The 25,204-nt window shown below is 36.3% G+C and overlaps 1 protein-coding gene across 2 annotated transcripts in view; it reads left to right on the top strand.

The window, feature by feature from the left end:
- SPAG6 (sperm associated antigen 6) overlaps positions 1–25,204 on the top strand; it is a 61,940-nt gene that overhangs the window by 29,403 nt on the left and 7,333 nt on the right. For both annotated transcript variants that reach the window (XM_035021495.1, XM_035021494.1), the window contains exons 5-9: positions 7,423–7,628; positions 8,518–8,691; positions 9,873–10,025; positions 12,695–12,886; positions 21,735–21,851. In XM_035021495.1, coding sequence (XP_034877386.1) covers positions 7,423–7,628; positions 8,518–8,691; positions 9,873–10,025; positions 12,695–12,886; positions 21,735–21,851 — 842 coding nt within the window. The remainder of the gene's footprint in view (positions 1–7,422; positions 7,629–8,517; positions 8,692–9,872; positions 10,026–12,694; positions 12,887–21,734; positions 21,852–25,204) is intronic.

Here is a 25,204-nt window from a genome sequence, read left to right as displayed (position 1 = left end):
CCATGTGTACGAGTTAGACCAATGGCTCTGAGGACTGGAGAGACGTGGTGTGGAAATAATGAGAGTAGGAAAAATGACATCTGAGGGGTGGGGGAAATAAATAAAAATCATATATTAGATTTTTTCACAATAATATGCAAATTCTCTCTCCACCTTTTTCTCACCCTGCAACTGGAGAGGTCTGTGTCTCAGCTCAGAATTATAGAAGATTTGTTACCTACAGAGGGATGTTGCCTCTCGCAGATGTGTTGGTGAAGAATAAAGCCAGCCTCTGTGATGGCCTCCCAACCCCCAATGATGCCCACCTCTTCCTAGTCACATCCTCGTGTAGCCTCCTCTCACATTTAACCAGTGAAAGATAGCAGAAGTGATGTTATGTGACTTCTGAGGTTAGATTATGAAAGACTGCAGGCATTGTCTTGGGTTCTCTCTCTTGGATCACTCACTCTGGGAGAGGTCTCCTCATAAGGAGCCTATGGAAAGGCCCCAGAAATGGGGAGGACCTGATGAAGGCTTCTTCCAACATTCCTGTGAGTGTGCTTAGAAGCAGATCCACTAGACCCAGTGGAGCCCCGGATAATGCAGCCCTAGCGGACATCCTGACGGCAGCCTAGTAAAGGTCCCCAGCCTGAGCCACCCAGCTAAGCCGCTCCCACATTCCTGACCTACAGAAACCACGACATAGTAAGTATTTCCTGTCTGAAGCAGCTAAGTTGGTGTGATTTGTTACATAGCAGTAGATAACTAAGCAGTAGATTCGCTGGGTTAGACCAAAAATAGGACAAATTTCTTCCACTTTGGAAGTGACATTCCTATACTCACACTGGAGTATGGTCAGTATATAACCAGCTTTGGCAACTGCAACACCATATTTGGCTTTTACTATAATTTTACCAAATCATGAAAAGTTTGGTTGAATGGGGTGACTTTTATAACATAAGATTAACATCATAAGTGTGTAGCCAATTTTAAATGTATCTTTTACCTGCTTTATTTCTGAAATGATAGTGATATCTTTTATAGCCAGATGCAAAAACCATCCTATCTTTAAATGGATAAACAGAGAAGTGGTGATTCGTGACTTTCTTTTAGTTTTTAATATAACTTGTAGGGCTTAGAGACAGTGATTAAAAATGGTGTTTGAAAAAATAATCTAAAAAGCAATAAAGTTAAAAGAAATTATAGTTCCTGAGGTGTTCGATTTGCCTAATTATTTCTGAATTAGTGTGCGAAATTCATAATATTTTTTCTTCCTTTTTTTCTTATTGGAGAATCTCTTCGTTTTGAGTCCTTTTTATGAATTCTCCTGCTAGATCACTTAATTTTGCATAGTCTTCTCTCCTACATCTCCGCTATGAGCAGAAAAATTAGTTAAGTATTAGTTAAGTATTTAGGTTAATTTTTTTTTGCAGGCCAACTTTTAGGTTTTCATCAGTTTCTTGAAATTTGACGCTGAAATTTTTATTTTTATTTTATTTATAGTGATTCTTTTATGACTCCAAAACATGACTTAAAGAATCAAAGGTAGAAAGCACATTACCTTTCCACATCCAGAGCCTCCCACAGGTCATTTTAGAAGGTATAAAGTTTAAGCCCAGGGTTGTGAAATGATGGTTGCAGGCTGTAGCTGGCCCACAGATGGATGTGTTTTATTTGGCCTGCACTATATTGTCTCACAGAGTGTTCTTAAAAAAAAAAAAAAAAAAAAAAAGTTGCCCACACTTAAAAAACCAGGTGATTTCACATTAAAAACCAGATTTCTGGCTTCTCTTGAAACATCATAGGATCTGACGACGGTAGGCCTATGTTCCTATGTGGCAACACCCGGCTCAAGCTAAGTAATTCTGCTTGTAGCTGGTGTGTGTACTTTTCCAGGTTTCGACTGCTCCCCCTCTCAGTATTTTTCTTATACCCTCTGACTTCACTTATTTGAGTTCCTTGCCTGGGCCCTGTGGACATTTGAGTTCACCCCTCCAGATCTAAACAAACAACCAGCCACAGCAATTCAGAGGAGGGGTCGAAGCCAGTGTGAGCACCATTAAAGCAAAATCCCTGTTTTTCCTGTTATAGCCATGGCTGTTATACACTGCTGGGCATTCCTATCCTCTTCTAGTCAACATGAAGTCATTTCTAATATTCCATTCATCCAGCTCTATCTAGATAGTACTAATTTTATGAGTGTTATTGTTCTTAAAAGTCCTCCCTTTATGCTGTGTCTTTTTGTTTTAAAATTAAAGTGTCCCGAGCATTTTTTATTTTTCTGTATTAAAGACTTTGATCCATTGAAGTTGTAATCCTTCACACCTCTTAGTGAGAGAGTACTACAAGTTCAGCCTTTATTTTGTTAGGAAAACAAAAACAAAAACACAAACCCAGGTCCCAAGAACAGCACAGAAGAAAATTCTTAAGAAAAAGCAACTGTGTGAGAAGCAAGGAGTTCTCACCCAAAAATTTCACATTAAGGGTATTCAAAGAATTGTATGCACATAAGCCTTTACAAATGCTAGTAGAAAGGATCATGGAAAAATTGAGAGCGGCAGAGAGAAGTGTGACGGATGACCACCCATGTCACAGTCCCCTAGAGGAGGCTGCCTTCCTTCCTTCACTCAACAGTGAGCTGTTCATGAGGCCCAATAGAACCAGTTGTTCCTTTACTGAAAACAGCTGACCATCAAGTCTGAGGACTGTATATTCAGTTGTCTACATGTCTGAAACAAATGGCCTTCATTACTATTTATGAAAAAGGAAGTGCTATTGGATAGTTTTATTCCCTCTGACGATTTAAAGTCTAAAAAATTGTTACAAATGAATAATGCTTCACATTTTAAGAATGTAATTTTAACTTTAATAAGGGCGTAAATTAAGGCACAAGGGCAAGTGTGAAAAAGTAAATGGATAATATTTCTACTATGTATTAGACATTTTCAAAAGATTTTTAATTTTCAGAATGCTTAAAGGAGACATAGATTCCCACCATTTTTTAAAATAAGAAAATTCCTGCCATCTTGAGAAATAAGCTAAAATGCTTATATTTATTTTTCCTTTATAATAGTAATACTGGTATAGTTAGTGCAGCAGTAGCTGTATTTATGGACAAAAGACATGTTCACATTTCTTTTATTTTTAAAAAATTTATAATCACATAAAAGAAAATGTGGCAAATTGAGAAGAAAAATATATCAGCAATGGTACCATCAATCCACTATAACTTCTTAGTATGTTGGTATAGTATATAACCTTCTTTCTCTGCATTTTTCTTTGTATAACTACTACTAATCTTGCTTGTTATCTAACAGTAATGATTATGTTGAATGTTATTGCGTAAGAGATTTATTTTTTAAAAACTAATTTTTGAAGATTTATTTAAAATTGAAAATGAAGCTATTTTCAGGCCCTAAGATAAATTTCTTGATTCACTGCTTTGCTTTGGTCAAACCTGTAATAAGCATCTGAGTCTGAATCGATCTTTGATTTTGTAAGTATGATAAGTAATTAACAACCAAAACTCATTTTCAAATTAGAGCTAGAAACGAACTCCATGAGATTTCTGTTATGGGAAGTAATTTTTAGATGTACCAGAATTGGCATGTGCTTTGGTTACCATTGCTTTTCTCTGCATAGAGAAGCGTAGGACACAGGAAAGGGGAGAAGGAGGTAATATGGGAAACACTGCCTGTGACACCCCTACATACGCGGTTTTCCCGCCCACTCCACAGACTTGACTCCTTGCTCTTACTTGGTGTGGTCTCTTTGTACCTTCACCCTGAGCCAACTCTGCTAGAACAGAACAATGTTTTACTCTATTCTGCTTCCCCAAGATCTAGCCGGGTTTCTAGCACGTAGTAAGCCCTTAATGAACACCCAATGACCAGAGGAAGAGAGGAAAATATGTAAACATACCGAGCATGAGAGAGGACAGGAATTACACCAGGATGTTTTGGGCTGTAAGTTACAGAATATCAAGTACAAATGGCTTAAAAATAAGGACATTTTTTATTTTACATGACACACAAGATCAAAGTCAGGGCAGTTCCAAGGTTGATTATGCAGCTGAACAGTGTCATGGAGGACCCAGATGTTTTTCATTTTATACTCAATTATCCTCAGAATATTGGTGATTTCTTCCGTTATCATTGCAAGATGGATGTAGGAGTTGTAGATGTCATTCATACACTTGACCATGTCCAGCAAAGAGTCAGAGTTTCTGTGTGTATCTATTGATGACAGAGAAAAAACCCTTTCACAGATGCTTCTAGTTGACTTCTACTCATGCCTTGACTGACAAGGGCTACTGGGTAGACACCAACAGTGACTGGCACAGAAATGCCAGAGGAAGCAACCATAGGGAAGAGGAGAAAGATATACCATAGGAAAAAGAGTAGCAACGGAGGCAGGATGAAAGTCTGTAGTAGGTGTAATATAGTATGGCGTGCATTCTTTAGGCCTACTGTATTTTTACCTGTATATACACTGCTTTATGCCTTATATGTGTATGAAGGTAATAGAATACCATCATTTATAAATAGCAGTGTGTTTCTGATCCCAGTCTTTATAGGACCATATAAATCTGGAGATGTGATGTATATGAAATCTCAAGTACAGAATTGGTAGGCCCAACCCATGTTCTTGGAAGCTTCATTACCTTCACAGTAAATATTTCTCCAGTGCCATCCCCAGCCTTCCCCACATTTACCATCACTACTCTGGAGAGAATAGAAAACAGCTGAGGATGGGACTAGGCAACAAGTCAGAAGAACAGAGTTTGCTTTCTTATTAACATTATAGATTTCAGGAAAAGGAGGATATGGCACTCTAACAGTTATTCAAGGAAAGGATAAAATGCATGGGAATTACAAAGATAGTTGATTTTTTTTAAAGAACCTTAGTTTTTATTAATAGTACTTTTATTTTTTATTTTTTAAAAATATTTTATATGACAGAGAAAGACAGCACAAGCAAGGGGAGCAGCAGAGGGAGATGGAGAAGTAGGCTCCCTGTTGAGCAGGGAGCCTATGCTGGGCTCAATCCCAGGACCCTAGGATCATGACCTGAACCACCCAGGTTCCCCTATTAATAGTACTTTTAAACAGTTGTAGTTTACTGCACCTTCTTACTCCTAGTAAATAGAAATAAAAGTGAGCAAACATAAATAAACTACTCTTTATACTCTCCCAAAATAAATGCAGCCTGTTTCAGATCTCACTCAACTTACAATAGGGTTATATCCTGGTAAATCCTTTGTAAACTGAAAATATCCCAAGTTGAAAAGGCATTTGCTACACCTAACCTACCGCACATCACAGCTTAGCCTAGCCTACCTGAAACATACTCAAAACACATTAGCCTACAGTTGGGCAAAGCCATCTAACACAGAGCCCATTTTATAATAAAGTGCTGAATGTGTCATGGAATTTATTGAATACTGCACTGAAAGTGAAAAATGGAATGGCTGTGTGGGTGCAGCATGGTTGTAAGCGTATTGGTTGTTTAGCCTTGTGATCCTGTGGCTGGCAGAGCTGAGGCTCACCACTGCCCAGCATCACAAGAGTATTGTACTGTGTATGTATCACTAGCCTGGGAAAGGATCCAAATTCAAAATTCAAATTGCAGTTTCTGCTGAACGTATATTGCTTTTGCACGATCATAAAGTTGAAAAATCTTAAGCCAAACCATCCTAAGTTGGGGACTGTCTATGTATATATTCCAGGTGCCCTTAAATATGTACACATAAAGTTGATATTACCATACAACACCTGTATAATTTGGACTGAACTGAATTAAGTTACTATTATATTATGTTACTATATTATGTTAATTAACATAAAATATGAAAATTATATCTATAAATTACATATAATATCACACTTTATGCTTTCTTTCCATTTCCCTTGGGTGGGGGTGGTAGGAGAGATACAGTAATCACCTGTTTCACCTGCTGGCTTATTGGTCTTAAGGCAATTGCAGCAGAATCCCAGAGAAGTGTCTGAGAAATCTGTTATATTGTGACGTTGATATTCCAGTCTATGGCTGTTGTCTTTTTTTTTTTTTTTAAAAAGGTTAAAAAAAAAAAGACGCAGGAGCTCATCCTCTTACCTGCCTCTTGTTCTTGAGATTACATGTTAACTTCCCATTGTAGTTTGTATTTCACGTTAGATTTTTTTAATTGCAATATATTTGCTAATCAATGTAGTGTTAATTTGTAGAAGTGTGTCATCTGTACCAGAGTTGAGTGAGTCTGGCACATAATAACCTTTGATTGATACATGTTTAATGAAAGGATGAGTGAACCATTTATATAATACTAGAACTTCTAAGATAATTATAATAATTGAAGGAAAACAAATATTGGACACTATAACCTGTATTTTCTAACATTATTTCCTTCTAGAAAATGTGATATCACCAATCTTTTGAAAAATTAACACTGTATTTTTTTAAATTAAAGACTTTAAGTGATATGCTAAATAGATATCTTAGCTTGACTAGTAAGACATAAATTGCCAAGGCACTACAAATCTGGGAAAATGAGAACATAATTTGAAAGGAAGAGGTTCTAGAAATGGGTATATGTGATTTAGTAAGAGAGGCCATGAATACAATGAGGGGAGAATCCATAACTATGTATGGTGTTTTATGCTTCTCAAAAGACATTTTTTACATATATTTTTATGGGTCTGCCTGCTCGTTTCCCATTCTCTATAATTTAAAATGTGTTATTTTTATAGCTGTTTGTCTTGGACACACAAGCAAATCAACATGTATATTCAAAATATTTTATTTCTGATGTGAAATGGTTATGATAAATTTATTCCTTTATCTAAACATTAACATTTACATATAAAATATGTTGTTCTGTTGTAGATCTCATTTTATATGTACAATGAAAATGCACCTTTTAATTTCTGAATAAGTTAAAAAAATCTTTTAAAAGTACTATAAGATGAAAGGAATTTAAAAATTGACATTATTGGCACAAGATTCATGTTAATGTTTACTCATGTAAATAGCACAAAATACTGCCTAATTAGTGTGGTTGGTAAATTTTTGGTACTTTAATTTTCTCTGCTATTGTAAACCATGCATAAAATGCTTGCCTACTGAGAAGTGCAGAATTGTCAGAGCTTAAACAGCTGACATCTGCTTACTCTCTTAAAAAAAAAAAAAAGAATAACAAGCCATTTCAGCCTAATCTACCTCAAATGTGTTCATGTAAATGGAGGTCCATCTATTGACCTGTATTCTTTTCAGCTCAGGATTGGTCCACATGGTTTATGAAACCAGAAAGGCTGATTTGAAATGCAGATGTCGAGACAGTGAAGTACACCCTCCCCTTTTTTCTTTGCTGTATCTGTCAGGGTGAAAAATGGCTTGCACAAGGGTCAGTCACCCATACTCACTTAATTACTTTTCTTGGACCCACAGAACTGTCACAAGCTGTGGTGGATGCGGGAGCTGTTCCTCTTTTAGTACTCTGTATCCAGGAGCCAGAAATTGCTTTGAAAAGGATTGCTGCTTCGGCCCTCAGTGATATTTCAAAGCATTCTCCAGAGTTAGCACAGACGGTAGTGGACGCAGGAGCTATTGCTCACTTAGCCCAGATGATCCTGAACCCTGATTCTAAATTAAAGGTATTTAAAAATAAAGTTAAAAAAACAAACAAATCAGGCTTCTGATTACCTAAGAAAATAGAAATGTGGGTAGATTAATATTACACATTTAAAAATAATTAGAAAATTTATCATTGAAAACAGATAGGGTATGTTATGTATTTGGTCTTTTCATATGTGAATCTTATGCTATAAAGATCAGACAGTGGATGGACCTATCTGGTTAAAAGATGTCCAATGCTGAAAACTAGGAGTAGCATCGGTATTAACATTACTCATCAAAATAAGGAATTACATAATACTGAATCTCAGGGTTGGAAAGGATCTAAAGGTCTTCTAGCCCACCACTATTTTATGTAAGTTTCTTATGAAAATTGCCATATTTATCTTAGTCTTTTTATAGCTTTCTAAAATTTGATTTTCAGTTAATAGTTAATTATACTTTCCCATTCTAGTAGTTACATTTTATAAGATTCTAAAATTGTTAATGTTAACTAAGAATGGAAAGTTCTTTGAAATGTTATCAGCTTGATGCCAAAAATAAGATGTTACTTCTGCTTGATCATTTTTGTACTACATGTATTATAAATTAACAATGTAAGTATTAATTAAGAAATACTATTCATCCAAAGGTCATATTCTTCGATCATCTGCATAGATAAGAGATTTAAAGAGTCCACAGAAGAATGAAGGCATTTAATTTGGCAATTAGGGAATTTAAGAAATTGAGTGTCTAGGTATAAGACTAGGAATTGACAGTCTCAAGAGTCCTAAATCTAAGGTTCTGTTAGAAAAGTAATTGTTTTTTCCTTTTTATAAAGGAATTTGAGTGTGTATAAAGCTGTTTAAATCAGAACTCTGCAGCAAGCTCTATGTCATGTTTGGTTTTATTTTGGTTTTTGCTTAACAGAATCAGGTTCTTTCAGCTCTTAGTCAGATTGGAAAACATTCTGTGGATCTGGCAGAAATGGTGGTGGAAGCAGAGATTTTTCCAGTCGTACTTAACTGCTTGAAGGACAAAGACGAATACGTGAAGAAAAATGCTTCTACTTTAATTAGAGAGATTGCAAAACATACGCCTGAGGTAAAAAAAAAAAAAAAAAAAAAAAAAAAAAAAATAAAGATTTAAAAAAACAGTAATACATAGTTAGTTTTAGGATTTAAACAAAACATCAACTTGTTTACAGGGCGCAAATGCTGTGCCACATGATCTGATTAGCTCAGGGCTTCTCATCCTCAGCACTATGGACATTTTGGAATAGGTAATTGTTTGTCGTAGGGGGCTGTCCTGTACATGGTAGGGTGGATGTTCAGCAGCATCCCTGGCCTCTGCCCACTAGATCCCAGTAGCACCCCAACCCCATCCTGATAAAAATGTCTCCATATATGGCCAGAGGTTTCCCAGGGGGTACAAGTGCCCCTAGTTGAGAACCACTGGATTATATCAATGGAATTTGAGTCTAAAATCTCAGTTTTTAACAATGTCCTGCTTTCCATTTCTAGATGGTGGGGGGCGTGGACTTTTGTCATCCTTGTCATTCTAGGTCAGCTGGGAGTAGTGAGAGACAGCATGCCTCCAGGTCTGAGGAGACCACCAGGCCCATAGCCTAGTATAACTTCTGTACTACTTGAGTTCTCAGATGCTGAAGGAGTAGAGATGAAGCAAATCTGGGTGGATTCTGAAGTTGTATCTTTTTCTGTGTATATTTTGACTAATCAATTTCATTTCACGAAACTTTAAAGTCCTCATTCTTTATGTCATCTAACATCTTCATTTGGTTGAGATTTTTCAAGATTGAAGTGCAATCAGCTAGTAGTCATTGCTAGCAAAGGGGGGGATGATTAGGCTAGAATAGTTCAAGTCTGACACTGTCTTTTAGCATTCAGTGATTAATGTGCTTCATACTCACACGTTGTGATTGGGGGTTTCAGTAGTTAGCTAGTTATGAACTAGCCCTAGGCTTAGTGTCTAGGTGAGGAATTTTGACATCTATTGCAATAAGGATAAAAGTTGTGCTATTGATGCATGAAAAACTGAACCACAGATTGGCTCCTCACAATGAGTATGTCTGCACATTTGAAATAGCAGGATTATTCTACTTATATATTCCTTAATGAATACAACAATCTCACTAAATGGTATTTCAGATTTCACCAGGTGGTTTTTAGGTCCTAAATAAAAAAAATTGGGCAAGACTAAAGTTAAGATTTAAAGATAATCTCATGCTTCATGGTCACGATGCTCTGACTCTCCTCTCCTCCTAGCTTTCGCAGTTGATCGTTAACGCCGGAGGAGTGGCTGCCGTGATTGATTGTATTGGGTCCTGCAAAGGAAACATAAGACTGCCTGGCATCATGATGCTTGGTTATGTAGCGGCTCATTCTGAGAACCTGGCAATGGCAGTGATCACTTCCAAGGTCTGTGTTTGTTTCGTTTCCTCTAGAGATGTGCTAACACAGAACCACACGTGAATGCCCTCCCACAGAGTATAAAATAGAACTGACCGGGGTCAAAGAATTACCTCAGAAAATCTTCAGCTTTTTTTCAAGGCTTATTAGTAAGTTTCCCAAAGCAATGCTTGAAGTAAGGTTTACTTTGCAGAAGTTTAAAGTTTTAGCCAGTGTTCAGTATCGACAAACTATCAACACTTCCGAGTTTTAGTATTATCTGTACTTAAATATGAAGTATCTATCTCAAAGGATTGACAACATATTTACAGACATATAAAGCAAACTTTGATTAAAAACAACTGTTTTAGGGGCGCCTGGGTGGCTTAGTTCGTTGAGCGTCTGTCTCTTGGTTTTGGCTTAGGTCATGATCTCGGGGTCCTGGGATCGAGCCCCACATCGGGCTCTATGCTCAGTGGGTAGTCAGTCTGCTTGGGGATGCTCTCCCTCGCCCTCTGCCACTACCCACCCCCCAACCCCTGCTTGCACAAGCTCTCTCTAAAATAAATAAATAAATAATTTAAAAAAATACAGCTGTTATAAATGACATGCCTGATACTCGTTTTCATTATTCTCGGAGGTCTATACATTACCCCCTTTCCTGTCATTTGGGTAAGAGATGACAAGGCTAGGACATCCCTCCTTTATCTACCTTCTCTCTGTCAGCTTTCATGAACTGATTTCTCTTCTTAGATGGAGGCAATTCAGAGCACACATCAGATAGTAATGTTTTTGTTTCCTTGCTCTAGGGATTTGGCCTTATCTCAAGTAGGTATTAACCCAGCATGGAGTGTAGCCTTGGCACGTAGTAGGTGCTCAAAAAATATTTGTTGAATGAATAAATATTGATCTCCCGAAGAATACTTCAAAGGCTGTATGCTTACAGTGTCTCTGGCAACCCTCTAGGGTGTGGGTTTCTTATCAGCATGGAAAACCTGCTGCTGTGTGCTGAACAGAAGTGGGGGGGGGTGTTTTTTCTTTTTTTTTATCTCTTGCTAATCCTCAGAATAAAGAGGAACCTCAGATCTTTATTTTCTACCAATTCCTTGATAATTCTGTGCTTCACTCCCATTTATCCTGCGCTTTTCCTTTTGTTCTTCTATTACCAAAGACTATGACAGTGACCAGAGCAGTAGGGCTTTCTGAAGGGTCGCCATGGGGATATTATTGGGACTTTTGATTTGCAGTTCTTTTGTGCATAGTCCGAAAGCTTACACATAGGAAGAAGGATGAAAGAAGCAATTACTTTTGCTTCCTGTATTTCTTCCCCCAACTAACCAGGAGGCGCTCCCCTCCTTTGGTCTGGGGTTGCCGCTGGCCTCTCCCACCTAGTTTGCCTTTCAGTTAGTGAAGATTGGGGTGGTGGCGGCAGCAGTTCGAGGCACGCGAATGGGCTGCATGACTCTTTCCTTGTCCTATGGGGCACTGTAAGGACCAGTAACAACAACTCCCATTTACATCACACTTTATAATTCTCAAAGCACATTCATGTTCCTTATATCATTTGATAGTCATAACATTGGAGGCCCATAAGTCAGAATTTGGGGGATGAGGATAAAGGTGTCTTCTCTTCCTCTGCTTCATTCGTGATATATCCCAGAAGTATGGGGTTTCTGGAAGTTGCCTCATTCTGAAGACAGATCTGACCTTTTATGTATTGGCAGACACACATTTTTAGTTGTAAGAAAGAAGCCAATGAAGAGATATGGCAGGTTTCTTCAGGAAATCAGTCTTACTAATAACTGAATTTTAAGGTGGACAAAAAGAAAATATACATCATCACTTGGCCTTTGCTATGGAGCCTGACCTTGTGGTAATGGCTTTTGTGATACTAAATTTAAGGTGATAATTATTATAGTCTCAAATTCATTAGAAAATTATGCCTATATAGAATCTGGAATTATAATTTGATTTGGTTATTTGAGTCTTCCTTGGGAATATAACCCTTTAGTTAATTCTGTTTTGATTACTGAGATAAAATTGAAGCCTGTGTAAAATATAAGTACATGATATCTATGTAACAAAAGTAATCATTCTATTTTGACATTTAATCATGTTAAAATGGGCAAAACTATCATTTAAAACTTGGCCAAAATACATGAAAATTATTTACTATTTCAGGAAAGTTTTTAGTGAATCTATTTCATCTAAAAGTTACTTAAATAGGATTCTTGCTCATTCATTTGATTTTGGATCTATAGTGGTTATTTTGTTCTCAGATCTATTATACTTGGTGAAAGGCATTTTTTTTTGAAAGGATTCTAACTTTTTAAATAAAGGACAATAAAAGGTTTTAAAATCCTGAACACTTTTATTTTGTCACATTGGAATCTGGTTTTGCCTATAATATACTAGTCTGGGGCATCTGTTGTTTGGTTAAATGCCTCTCTATTTGGGGAGTAAATGCTAGCAGAGATATTCTTAGTTTAGTTGGATTGTTACAGATAATTAAGGTAAATTAGTTCTAGTCATTTTATTGACTTGAAAAATGACAGCCCCTGTGATGTACTCATTTATTGAACTGTTTAGGAAAAAAAGGATCAAGGCCAAAATGATTTCTTCTAATGTTTGAGAGACATGGAACACTCTTTAATCCTGCTCTAGATTCATAACACTTGCGCTTTTGATCAATGCTGCAGGGTGTGCCCCAGTTGTCAGTCTGCTTGTCAGAAGAACCAGAAGATCATATTAAGGCTGCCGCTGCTTGGGCCTTAGGACAGATTGGGAAACACACTCCAGAGCACGCCCGGGCTGTTGCAGTCACAAACACCTTGACGGTTCTGCTTTCATTGTACATGTCAGCAGAAAGTTCCGAGGATCTTCAAGTAAAAGTAAGTGCTTACTCTTTAACAGTTGTATGAAGATTTGTTAGATTTGACTCATTCTTAAAAATATGTAATTTTAAATGTTTTAATTATCATTATGGATAATATTGATTTTATTATTTGAGAAATAGAAATTTATCAGAAGAACTGAGGTGGCTTTTCTTTGAAAATAGGTTACCCTTATCTCTAACAGTGCTATCTATAGTTTAAAGGAAGTTCTCTATAGGTGCAAAGTGGGTTGTAAAATGAACGTCTGGTTTTCGCATTCTACATTCATGTTGACTTTTCTTATGGAATAGGAATTGAATAATAGGATTTTGAAGGTGGAATTAGAACTTTAGTCCAGTTAATATTAAAAAACTGAGTCCAAAAGAATTTAAGGTGCTTTCGAAAGACATGATGCAACTGGTCAGAGGGTATTCCTGAAGCTATGATTTACCTCTCCTAACTCTGCTCGATCTTTTAATTATATGTTTTGTGTTTGTTCCTTAAAAGAAAAATGTCCATAAATTCACTAAGTTAAACATTTTTAAATCATGTGTTTTTTAAAAAGCAAGGTTTCTTAAAAAAATATTAACTACTAGAATGATTCACAAAACATACATTTAATTAGGATGGGTTGTTTAATAATTTTAGAATTTCAAAGAAAGAAAAAAATGTTTCCCAGCATAACTCCCTTAAGAAAACATGTACCTTTTTTGAAAGCAGTTTTCAGAATTGACTTAGACTGAGGAAAGTACACAGAAAAGATGATAATAATTCAAAATAAAATTAACAAGAGTAAGTTAAATGACATTTAAATTTAGTTAAAACAATAAATTAACAAATAGGAAAGCACATTTCCTGAAGCAACTTTAGATGGTATAGTAAGGCAGGAAGTTTACTCGAACTATATAGCTGAGGGACTCTGAAAGTATATAGTGAGTCATTTATTGGATTTATAAATCTTATAAAGGTGAATTTATGTTTATTTGGTTATGTTTATGTGTTATTTTTCTACACATTCATTGAGGGAATTTCTAACATTAACATTTTTTCAATTTTTATAAGACTTTCTAGATCAAAGAAATGACTTAGTAGATTTGGGGCTTCCTTACATTTCTCCACAGTGTTGAGTATATTCCTTTGCAATGCTTGGTAGAGAGTACGATTGACAATATGCTAAGGCCTTTCCCTGTTTAACAATTCTGTGATTCTTTGGCTTTCTGGTGAGAAACCACAATTACATTTCTGGTTTTGAGTTGTCCAAGTACAGCTGATTTACATGTGTATAATTTTAGCTTATACATGCAGTTCACTTTTTGCCTCATATTTCTTTAACCCATTATCATGCTTGCCTTTTTGTCCTCCCTCTTCCCTCTCATTCCCACCCCCGACCTCCTCCTCCTCACTCCTCCTCCCTCCTCTCTCTAGTGGTCCAATGACTATGGTCTCCTCTGCAGGGTCTCTGCAGGTATAAGCTGTGCCCAAAATATAATAGTAATCATGTTCAACTTCTAGATTATCACGAGGTAAATTATTAATAGTCTTTATCACTTTCAGATTCCTGCGTGTAGCAACTTTTATTTTCCTTTAAGTTTTGGAAATAAAGGAATATATCAGCTACAGCATGAATAATTAATAGTGGAATCAATAGTAATCATAGTTTGAGAAACCCTTGCAAATAGTGTCTTAGGTAGCACTAAATACTTTTTATATACTACTAAGTTTACGTAACTTGGTTTTTAATGAATTATTATGCCGTTTTGTCGTATAAATATCATGAGTAAAATAAGTTTGAAAACTTCACCTTTTGAAGTAAGATCATTTTTATTGTGTGTAAGTTTAACAAAAGTAGTTTTATTAAAACATTCAGGTTTACTAATAGAAGTTAAGGTTCCTTCTGCCTGTATTTGATAGAATATTTACTTTCAGGAAATACAATGGGTATTAAATTAAAAAGTGGGATCTTTATTAATCATTATGCTGTCAGCAATCCTTCCAATGCTTTAAGTCCATCCAAATATTTTCATGTTGTAGGGACTTATTATTTTTGCTTCCGCAAGCTTTCTTGGATTCTAACATTGGTTGTTTTAAAGGCTTTAGAATGAAAGTCCAAGTCTGTTTGATTTGACATTATCTCAGTAGGGAAAAATGTATCCAAGAGCTTTAGGAACTGTCTAATGGTATTTCTCATTTGTTACTCTGTGGCAGCTTTCAAATTAAAGGCCATGTTGAAGTTCATTTTGTCCCAAAGGCATGTCAGCTTCTGTAAGCACTCTCTAATTGGTTCTGATCCAGGAGAACCAATGAGCAGTCCCTTGGAATTGCTCACGTTTTCACATAGCTTTATATCTGCTGCACCTTATTAAAAATGGAAAAAAAAATCCATCTTTTATCTAATAAGCTCACCTACATATATTTTGAAAATATTCGCACAATTGCATTTTCATATGTTTTGATTTAGAGGCATCATATTGAAATGGTCCATCTTAGTTTGGCATTTGAGTAAGTTCATTCTATTACCTTAGTTATGAAAGTATTTCTGAGGTTATTTAATTATTGTGTTCTTGTCATCATGGTTGTTTCCCTTCATTTTTTAACAGCTTTATTGAAATATAGTTCATATGCTATACAGCTCACCCATTTAAAGTGTATAATTCAATGGTTTTAGTATATTCACAGATGCAACCATTACCACAATCTAATTTTAGAACCTTTTCATTCCCCTGTGAGCAGTCACTCCATACCCTCCCTGCCTAGCTCCAGGCAGCCATTAATTTACTTTCTGTCTTTGGAGATTTGCCTCCTCTGGACATTTTATTTAAATGGAATCATACATTATAAGTGGTCTTTTGTGCCTGGCTTCTTTTCATTTAGCATAAGTTTCAAGGTTCATCCATGTTGTAGCATGTATCGATATTTTGTTCCTTTTTATTGCCAAATAATATTCCATTGCATCACTATACTACATTTTGTTTCCTCATTCACCAGTTGATGGACATTTGGGCTGTTTCTACTCTTTTTATTATGATAAATAATGCTGCTATGAACATATTTGTACAGGTTTTTGTGTGGATGTATGTTTTCATTTCTCCTGGGTACAAATCTAGGAGAATTGCTAGATCAAACAATAACTCTTTTTAATATTTTGAGGAACCACCAAACTGTTTTCCAGTGTGGCTGTACCATTTTATATTCCCATTAGCAATGTATGAGGGTTCCAATTTTTCCACATTCTTGTCGACATTTGTTACTACCTTTATTTTTTTTTTTATTGTAGCCATTCTAGTAGGTGTGAATTGGCATCTCAATGTGGTTTTGATTTGCATTTCCCTGATGGTTAATGATGTTGAAAAATCTTTTCATGTGCTTTTTGGCCATTTGTATATCTTCTTTGGAGAAATGTCTAATCAGACCCTTTGCCCATTTTTAATTTGGGCTATTATATTTTTATTATTGAGTTGTAAGTGTTCTTTATATATTTTGAATACAAATCCTCATCAGATGTATGATTTACAAGTATTTTCTTCCATTCTATGGGTTATCATCACTTTATTAATGGTATTATTTGCAGCAAAAGTCTTTAAAATTTTAAAGGTTCAATTTATTTATTTTTTCTTTTGTTGCTTATACTTTTGGAGCCTTATCTAAAAAGACTTTGCCTAACCCAAGGTCATGAAGATTTATTCTTATGTTCCCCTTCCTTTTATTTATCTTTTATTTTAATTTTTTGGCGGGGAGGGGCAGATGGAGAGGAAGAGAGAGATAATCTTAAGCAGGCTCCATGCCCATCACAGAGCCCCAGGCAGGGCTCAATCTCACAACCCTGAGATCATGACTTGAGCCAAAATCAATAGTCAGACACTTAACCGATTGAGCTACCCAGGCGCTGCCCCCCTTCCTTTTAATAAGTATAACTCTTTGGGCCAGAATGCTTTCAGAACAAAAGTAACTTTTGAATAAGAAACATTATTTATTTTAGGCAATTTTCATTAAAGATCATCCATTAAGGAAAGCAACAATGAATAATTTTTGTTATTTCTTTCATTTTCTGTGAAAAACAATTGAAATGGTATCAAATATTTGCATAGTATTGACAATTTTAGTTTGTTAATTACTATTCTTATGTGTGTTGTTAAGAAATTAAAAAATAGTGTTGCTAGTTACTGTGGTTTTTACAATAGATTTTATCATTATGGACAGTCAGTTTTTAGAAATGACAGAAAAATGAATGAATGTAGAACTGTACATGCTATGATGCTACTTTATAGGAAAACCAGGTTCAAACCCAAGTTGCCCTCAATAGCTCATGACTCCTTCTCCAACATCATCATCTATTATACATGTCTAAGGATGAACACAAACTACTAAATGCTGTGACAATTAGAAAAATTCATAATCTGTTATTATTTCGAAGGAAAATATTACTTGATTTACTGAAATAGGAGAATAAGAGGGTGTGTTTACTCCATATAAATTCTGTATAATTCACAGTATGAAGTTGTAAGAACGATTTTATTTTGCTCAGTGCCATAAATAACCAAACACAAGGCACATTTTCTAAAGGCTAATAAATTTTAAAACCAACATACGACATGATCTTGTTTGTGAAAATCCTAAGGAATACAGACACACACACATACAAAAATAGTAGAACTACTAAGAGTTCAAGATCACTAGATATATGACCAATATATAAAAATCTATCATATTTTCATAGGCTGGTAATGAACAATTCAAACATGTGGGGCACCTGGCTGGCTTAGTTGGTTCAGCATGCGACTCTTGATCTCAGGGTTGTGAGTTCCAGCCCCATGTTGGGTGTAGAGGTTATAAATAAGTAAACTTTATTTATTTATTTATTTATTTATTTTAAAGATTTTATTGACAGAGAGAGAGACAGTGAGAGGGAACACAAGCAGGGGGAGTGGGAGAGGGAGAAGCAGGCTTCCTGCTGAGCAGGGAGCCCGATGCGGGGCTCGATCCTAGAACCCTGGGATCATGACGTGAGCTGAAGGCAGACGCTTAACAACTGAGCCACCCAGGCGCCCCATAAATAAGTAAACTTTAAAAAAACAAATATGAAATTAAGACAAGAGTTTCATTCACAATAGCATCAAAAAGAATACTTAGGAATAAATTTAATAAGAGAAGTATAGATTTGTACACTGAAAACTACAAAACATTCCTGAAAAAAGTTAAAGAAGGTCTGAATAATTGGAGGGCCACTCCATGTTCATGGACTGGAAGATTCAATATTATTAAGATGGCAATGCTTCTTCCCAAACTGATCTATATATTCAATACAATCTCTATCATAATCCCAACTGGCTTCCCTCTCCCACCCCAAACTTGAGAAGCTGATCCTAAAATTCATATAGAAATGCCAAGGACCCAGACTAGCCAAAACAATCTTGTAAAAGGACTTATGCTGCCCAATTTTAAAACTTACTACAAAGCTACAGCTATCAAGATAGTGTGGTACTTGCTTACATAAAGACATATATATCAATGTAATTGAATTTTGAAAATCTGAAATAGACCCTTTTCTGATTTTTCACAAAGGTTCCAAGGCAACTTAATGTGAAAAGGATAGTCTTTTCAGCAAATGGCCCTGAGACAATTACTATATTCTCAAACAAAAATATTAATTTGGACCCTTGTCTTATACAATGTACCAGAAGTAGTAGCTAAAAGTGGATCATAGATCTAAATATAAGGGTTAAGACTATAAAACTCCTAGAAGAAAATAGAGAACTCTTTGAAACTTTGGATTAGGCATTAATTTCTTAGAAATGACACCTAAAGCTCAAGTGATAAATGAAAACATTCATAAGTTGGGTTTCATCAAATTTAAAACCTGGTATGCTTTAAAAGATACCATTAAGAAAACCAAAAGACAAGCCACAGATTTGAAAAAATTATTTGCAAATAATATAATCAAGAAAGGCTTATATTCGGGCGCCTGGGTGGCTCAGATGGTTAAGCATCTGCCTTCGGCTCAGGTCATGATCTCAGGATCCTGGGATCGAGTCCCGCATCGGGCTCCCTGCTCCTTGGGAGCCTGCTTCTCCCTTTGCCTCTCTCTCTCTCTCTCTCTGTCTGTCATGAATAAATAAATAAAATCTTTAAAAAAAAAAAAGAAAGGCTTATATTCAAAATATATAAAGAGCTCCTACAACTCAATAATATGAAGACAAATAACCCAATTAAACAATGGGTAAAAGATTTGAATAAGCATTTCACCAACAAATGATCCATCAATACATGAAAAAATGTTCAACATCATTAGTCACTAGAGAAATGCAAATCAAAACCATAATGAGATACTACTACATCACACCACAAGAATGGCTACAAAAGACAGATAATAACAAGTGTTGATTATCATATGGAGAATCATGAACCTTCTTACATTACTGGTCGATATGTAAAATGTTGCAGTCATGTTGAAAAACAGTTTGGCAGTTTCTCAAAATAGTAAACATAAATTTACCATCATCACCCAACAGCTTCACTCTGAGATATCTTCCCAAGAGAAATGAAAATAGAGGCGCCTGGGTGGCTCAGTCGTTAAGCGGCTGCCTTCAGCTCAGGTCATGATCCCAGGGTCCTGGGATAGAGCCCTGCATCGGGCTCCCTACTCAGTGGGGAGTCTGCTTCTCCCTCTCCCACTCCCCCTGCTTGTGTTCCCTCTCACTGTCTCTCTCTGTCAAATAAATAAATAAAATCTTAAAAAAAAAAAAGAAATGAAACCATTTGTGTACACAAAGACTTGTATATGAATCTCCATAGCAGCATTATTCATAATTACCCAAAGTGGAAACAACCCAAATGTCTATCAACTGGTGAATGGATAAACAATATGTGATAAATCTGTATAATACTATTTGACAATGAAAGGAATGAAGCACTGATACATGCTATAATATGGATGAACCCCCAAAACATTATACTTAGTGAAAGAAGCCAGACTCAAAAGTTCACATATTATATGATTCCACCTACATGAATTGTCCAGAAAAGTAAAATTTATAGAGACAGAAAATAGGTTGGCAGTTGCCCAGTGCTGGTGGGGGAGTGACTACAAATGGAATGAGGTTCCTTGTTGGAATGATGAAGATGTTCTAGAATTAGGTTGTGGTGATGGTTGCATAACTCTTGTAAATTTACTAAAAATCCATTGAATTGTGCACTTAAAATGAGTGACTTTATGGTATGTAAATTATATCTCAATAAGGTTGTTAAAAAATCTTAAGCCCAGAAATTGACAAGTAAATAAAATCTTAACTAATATACTAATATTTCTTTCATGTTGGGAAATATAGCTGATTATTAATCATGACATACATTCCTATCTAGAAGTACATGTAGTCATAAATCAAGTGTATTTCTTGACAAAGGATAGTAAAACTCAGTGAATTTGTAGGATCATTAGACCCTTTTTAGAGTTCTTAATTAATAACTTGACAGTACATCACCATGGCACAGTGGATGTGATCTGTGCTATATAATTAGTAGACCTTATCACCAATAGCAGTTAAGTTAAATTTGCTGACTTGCTAAGGTCACCATGATCCTAAGATGGCTCACAAAGATATAACTAGGTATGTTGGGGTTTGAGAGTTTAATTCTAATTTAGGTTACACTATTGTGGAAGAAAATTGGGCTGCATTTCTTACATTCCTTATTTTGTTTCATTTAGTTTATGAAACAATGTTTGAGGACAAATGTGTCAAGAGATGAGAGGTCATACAGGACTGCTCAGTCTGGGTCTCTGGAAAACCATGAAATTAACAGAGCCTTTAATAATAGCATAAATGTGATGAAAGTTTTTCCTGAATCCATTTGGCAATTGTAAAATTCATGATGTGAAAATCAAAATGCTCCTTGGGAAAAACAAAACAAAACATCAAAATGCTCCTTGACATTTCAAAAGCACTAGACCAGGTTGGCTAAGGCCTGAGAGAGAATCAAAGAATCTGAGAGATCAGAGGAAAGGATGCACCGACGCATAAAACTACATACAAGCAAGTGTGGAATTCCAGTGGAAAACAGCTGTAGACAAACCCAACTGCGGAGCCTTCCAAAGTGAAGAGGGCAGGCTTGAAGACAAGGAAACAGAGTCACAACGAGCTGTGTCCTGAGAGCTGGCCGCAGTGACGCGCTACAGTCACATCAGGACCCTTCTTTGGTCACACCCGGTGTCACTGTGAAGTACAGAGTGCTGGGGAGAATGGGGAAGGTGTCTGTTGTTTTGCTTGTGGGTGATAGGCTCCCTGTTGCTGAGGGGAGCTTTCCTATACAGTCAAGTAGATCCTCTCTGTTTTGCTTTACCTGTGAATGGGGCAGTTTCTCCCCACGAGCTACAGCAGCGTATCTGCAAATGTTCACTGAATAATGCACACAGTAGAATCTTCCTGACTATATACTATAAGCCACAAAACCTTTTAGAGAACACAGAATGTTTGATAATGACTTTGTACTATAAACTATTTTCTGTTTGTTGACTGGAAGGAGTAGGACACGTTGGTTATCTCACAGTTTATAAAATTTACACTAATAAAATATAATACATATTAATTTACAGTCTATAGCTTTATGCTTTTTAATTTTACTTTCCTCATGGGTGATTTTAAGACGTCAGTAATACACAGTACATTCTAAAATTTAACATGAAGACAACTGGCAGGGTATTCTATGATAAAACCAATGCCAGATAAGTTTTTCTGACAACTATCTCCAACAATGAAATAACTGCAGGTTAGACCTGGACATTCATTTCATTTTCAAGTCCTAGGAACATGAGGCATGAATTTTGGTCAAGCTTTGATTACTACTTTGGTCTATATTTTGCTTTCTCTTTCAATAGAGTAAAAAAGCTGTAAAGAATATCCTACAAAAATGCACCTATTTACCAGCCTTTGAGCCATTTCTGTATTATGCACCTCCCAATATTCTGAAGCATGTTCTTGGACAGTTCAGTAAGGTAAGAAATGCTCTCTTTTCTGGAAGTAGGGGAAGAAAATTTAAATGATTTGTTAACTTTTTTCTGTTGGGTCAATGTCTTCTGAAAGATGGGTGCAGGCATTTACTTCTTAGCTCTCACTGCCTGTAGTGACAGGAAGGGTAACATAGGTTAATAAAATTAACAAATTAATAAAATTCACATATAAATGATTCACACTTCCTTCTTCCTCACATTTTCTTTACAGCCTCTGTACTGTCTTTTTCAGTGTTCTTGGGGAGTAAATAGTATGCCAACATATAAACACCTCATAATACAGATAATTTATATTGATAAGTAATTTAGTAATTATCCTGGTGTCTGTTAGTCTCACTCACCTGGGAACACTGCAAAGATCTGATAAAGAAAAATAAAAAGGTCTCTGAGCCATTTATGACAGAGTCCATGTACTTTTGGAGATGCTTTCAGACACTCATTTGGAGTTTATTGACTTATTTTATGAACAGTTTTAACAAATATAGCCATCATATTTCTTAGATCATTGCAGATTAAAAGTAGTAAGGTAGAAAGGTCAAGCTGCTGGATGTGCACTTAGCCAGTGGGACCCACTATTGATAGCAAAGGCTGAGAAAGAACAACTGTATCCCCATAGCCATTGATGGCCAGGGGGGCAACCCTAAATATAAAGAACTGGTTACATTGTGCTCAGGAGATTTGATTTAAGAAAATGGGGTCTTTGGAAGTAGCATCCCATAGTGTGAGCTCAGGCTCTGGAATTAGCATGCCTGGATCTCCTATTTACCAGCTGTAATATCTTTAGCAAAGTCTTGATGTCTCTAAACCTTAGTATGATTACCCATAAAATAGGGGTAATAAGAGTTCCCATTTTATAAGGTCACTGTAAAGATTAAATGAGATATTATATGTAAAGGGTTTAGCTTAATCCCAGGCACATATTAAGCATTCAAACCCCCCTCCCCACTGAAAAACCCAAAATGTTGTTTTTAAGAAATAAAACATAGAAGAGGTAAGGTTAATTTTTAAAAATTAATAAAAATGGGGAGGGCAAATTCATGTGAATAGTTAGGTATAATGCTATATAAAGGAGGTATTACCATTTGTATACTATATTTCTATAAACAATGAACAAAAACTACATATTGTTACAACTTTTAAATGAGGCCCCACAGCTAATAGGTCTAGTTTCAGGTACTCATCTGAAAGATAATACTATCTACTAACAGCCTTCTGTTCTCTGTCTTCCATGATCTCCAATAGGCTGAACCTCAAGCACCATAGTCACTGGATAGCAGAAGGTTTTACATTGCTGAAGCTGCCTCAGGATATAGTTCTAGGTATCAAACACTTAGATTCTGTCTTCGCCTTCTAGGAAAATAATCAAACCTTTTTTTCCCCCCTTCGGGTACTAGGTAAGAAACTGAGCAGTCAATTTGATCAACTAAAAGCGGGAGGGAATAAGTTGATGAGTGGCTCATCTAAGTGTCATCAGCTCTTGAAAATGAGTAGCTGACATTATTTCTGAAAGTTTTAATTTATGGTCTAATCTTTTAGGCTACTGAGTGAGGTATTCTAGTTTATTGAACTTACTGTGAAAATGAACACTAACCTGAACTGAGTTCAAAATAAGTCACGAGAGGAAACCAGTGGGATTTGTGGACGTTAGGCAGCCAAGATAAAATACAGTACCACATATGATATACTCTTACAAATGTGCCTTTGTGAATATTTGCTTCAGGCAGAATTTTGTGTTTTCTTAATCTAAGGATACCAGAAAGCAAGGCAGAAGGTAAAAAGACATTAGTTTAGTGTGGCTGGGGTCAGAGATAGGAGGTAATGAAAACTCTCCAGACCAAACAATGTATTTATATATTTAGAACAGATATAGCTATAGGCTTATTTCACTTTTTAGAAATACATACTAGGGTCATCTTTTTTTTTTTTTAGGGCGAGAACACAAGTGTGTGTGTGAGCTTAGGGGGGCAAGGAGGGGCAGAGGGAGAGAGAGAATCTTAACCAGGCTCCACGCTGAGAACGGAGCCCTACGCAGGGCTTGATCTCACAACCCTGAGATCATGACCTGAGCTGAAATCAAGAGTGGGACACTTAACTGACTGAGCCACCCAGGCGCCCCACTAGTGTCATCTTTTTTTTTGTCCAGTGGATGTGTATAATCATTCTAGTAGCAAGATCCTCTTGTAAGTTTAAGTATTTGCTAAGTGCCTACACATACCCAATACTCTGTTAAACATTGGGGGATAGATAAAAAAAAACAAAAACGAGACAAAGTTCTTCAAGGAACTTTATAATCTAGCTGAGAGACCAGACAAAACAATTCAAAAACACTTCAATGTGCGAGATTTCATGATAAACTTTTTTTTTTAAAATTCAAGAAGGAATAAGTGAATGCAGTCTGAGGTATTCAGAGAGACCTTCAATGCAGAAAGTACAAGGGATTAAAGCTGGTCTTTGAAGAAAGAGAAGGAATGGAGGGGGAAAGAAAGGGTGTTTCTGTCAGAGAGTATAGTAGCAATGACCAAAGAAGGGAGCAGGGATTCCCATAATGCAAACCCGCCCCCTCTCCAGGACCTTTCTTGTCTGGTCAGTCATTGTTGTCTTGCCTAATTTTTTTTTTTTTTAAAGATTCCATTTATTTATTTGACAGAGAGAGAGACAGCGAGAGAGGGAACACAAGCAGGGGGAGGGGGAGAGGGAGAAGCAGGCCTCCCGCGGAGCAGGGAGCCCGACGCGGGGCTCAATCCCAAGACCCTGAGATCATGACCTGAGCCGAAGGCAGACGCTCAATGACTGAGCCACCCAGGCGCCCCTGTCTTGCCTAATTTATTTCTTCGTCTTCACTGGCTCTTTCCCCTCAACACACAAACATCCACTGTCAAATCCAGTGACTTTTTAAAAGTTCTCATTGGTTGCTTCTTAAAATCTTCTCTTAGATTTGTTGATTCCTTACTTTTCTGATTTGTCTTGCCTTTTTAACATCTCCTCAATTTCCTTTCTCTGCTTACTCCTTAGTATGTCCATTCATTTGTTAAACATTTATTGAGCATCTGTTAGGCATCAGGTACTAGAGAAATGAATGAAAAAATGAATGAATGAATGAATATATAATTTCTGTCTTCAATGACATTTATGTGTGACAGACATAGAAGCTGATAGTTAAAATATTATGTGGCAAGTACACTGACAGTTGTTCAACAGAATGCTACGAGAGAAGAAAAGTTATCTACCTCATCCCGGGATAAGAGGGTAGATAGGAATGTCCCAGAGAAAGTTTCTTAAAGGAGGGGATGCCTGAGCTGAATCTTAAGAGATGAGTAAGAGCTGAACAAATGTGGGGA

Source organism: Mirounga leonina, unplaced genomic scaffold (assembly GCF_011800145.1).
Source record: "Mirounga leonina isolate KUSES-001 unplaced genomic scaffold, KU_Mleo_1.0 Mir_175, whole genome shotgun sequence".
Classification (NCBI taxonomy): domain Eukaryota; kingdom Metazoa; phylum Chordata; class Mammalia; order Carnivora; family Phocidae; genus Mirounga; species Mirounga leonina.
This window is presented reverse-complemented; position numbering and strand designations above follow the sequence as displayed.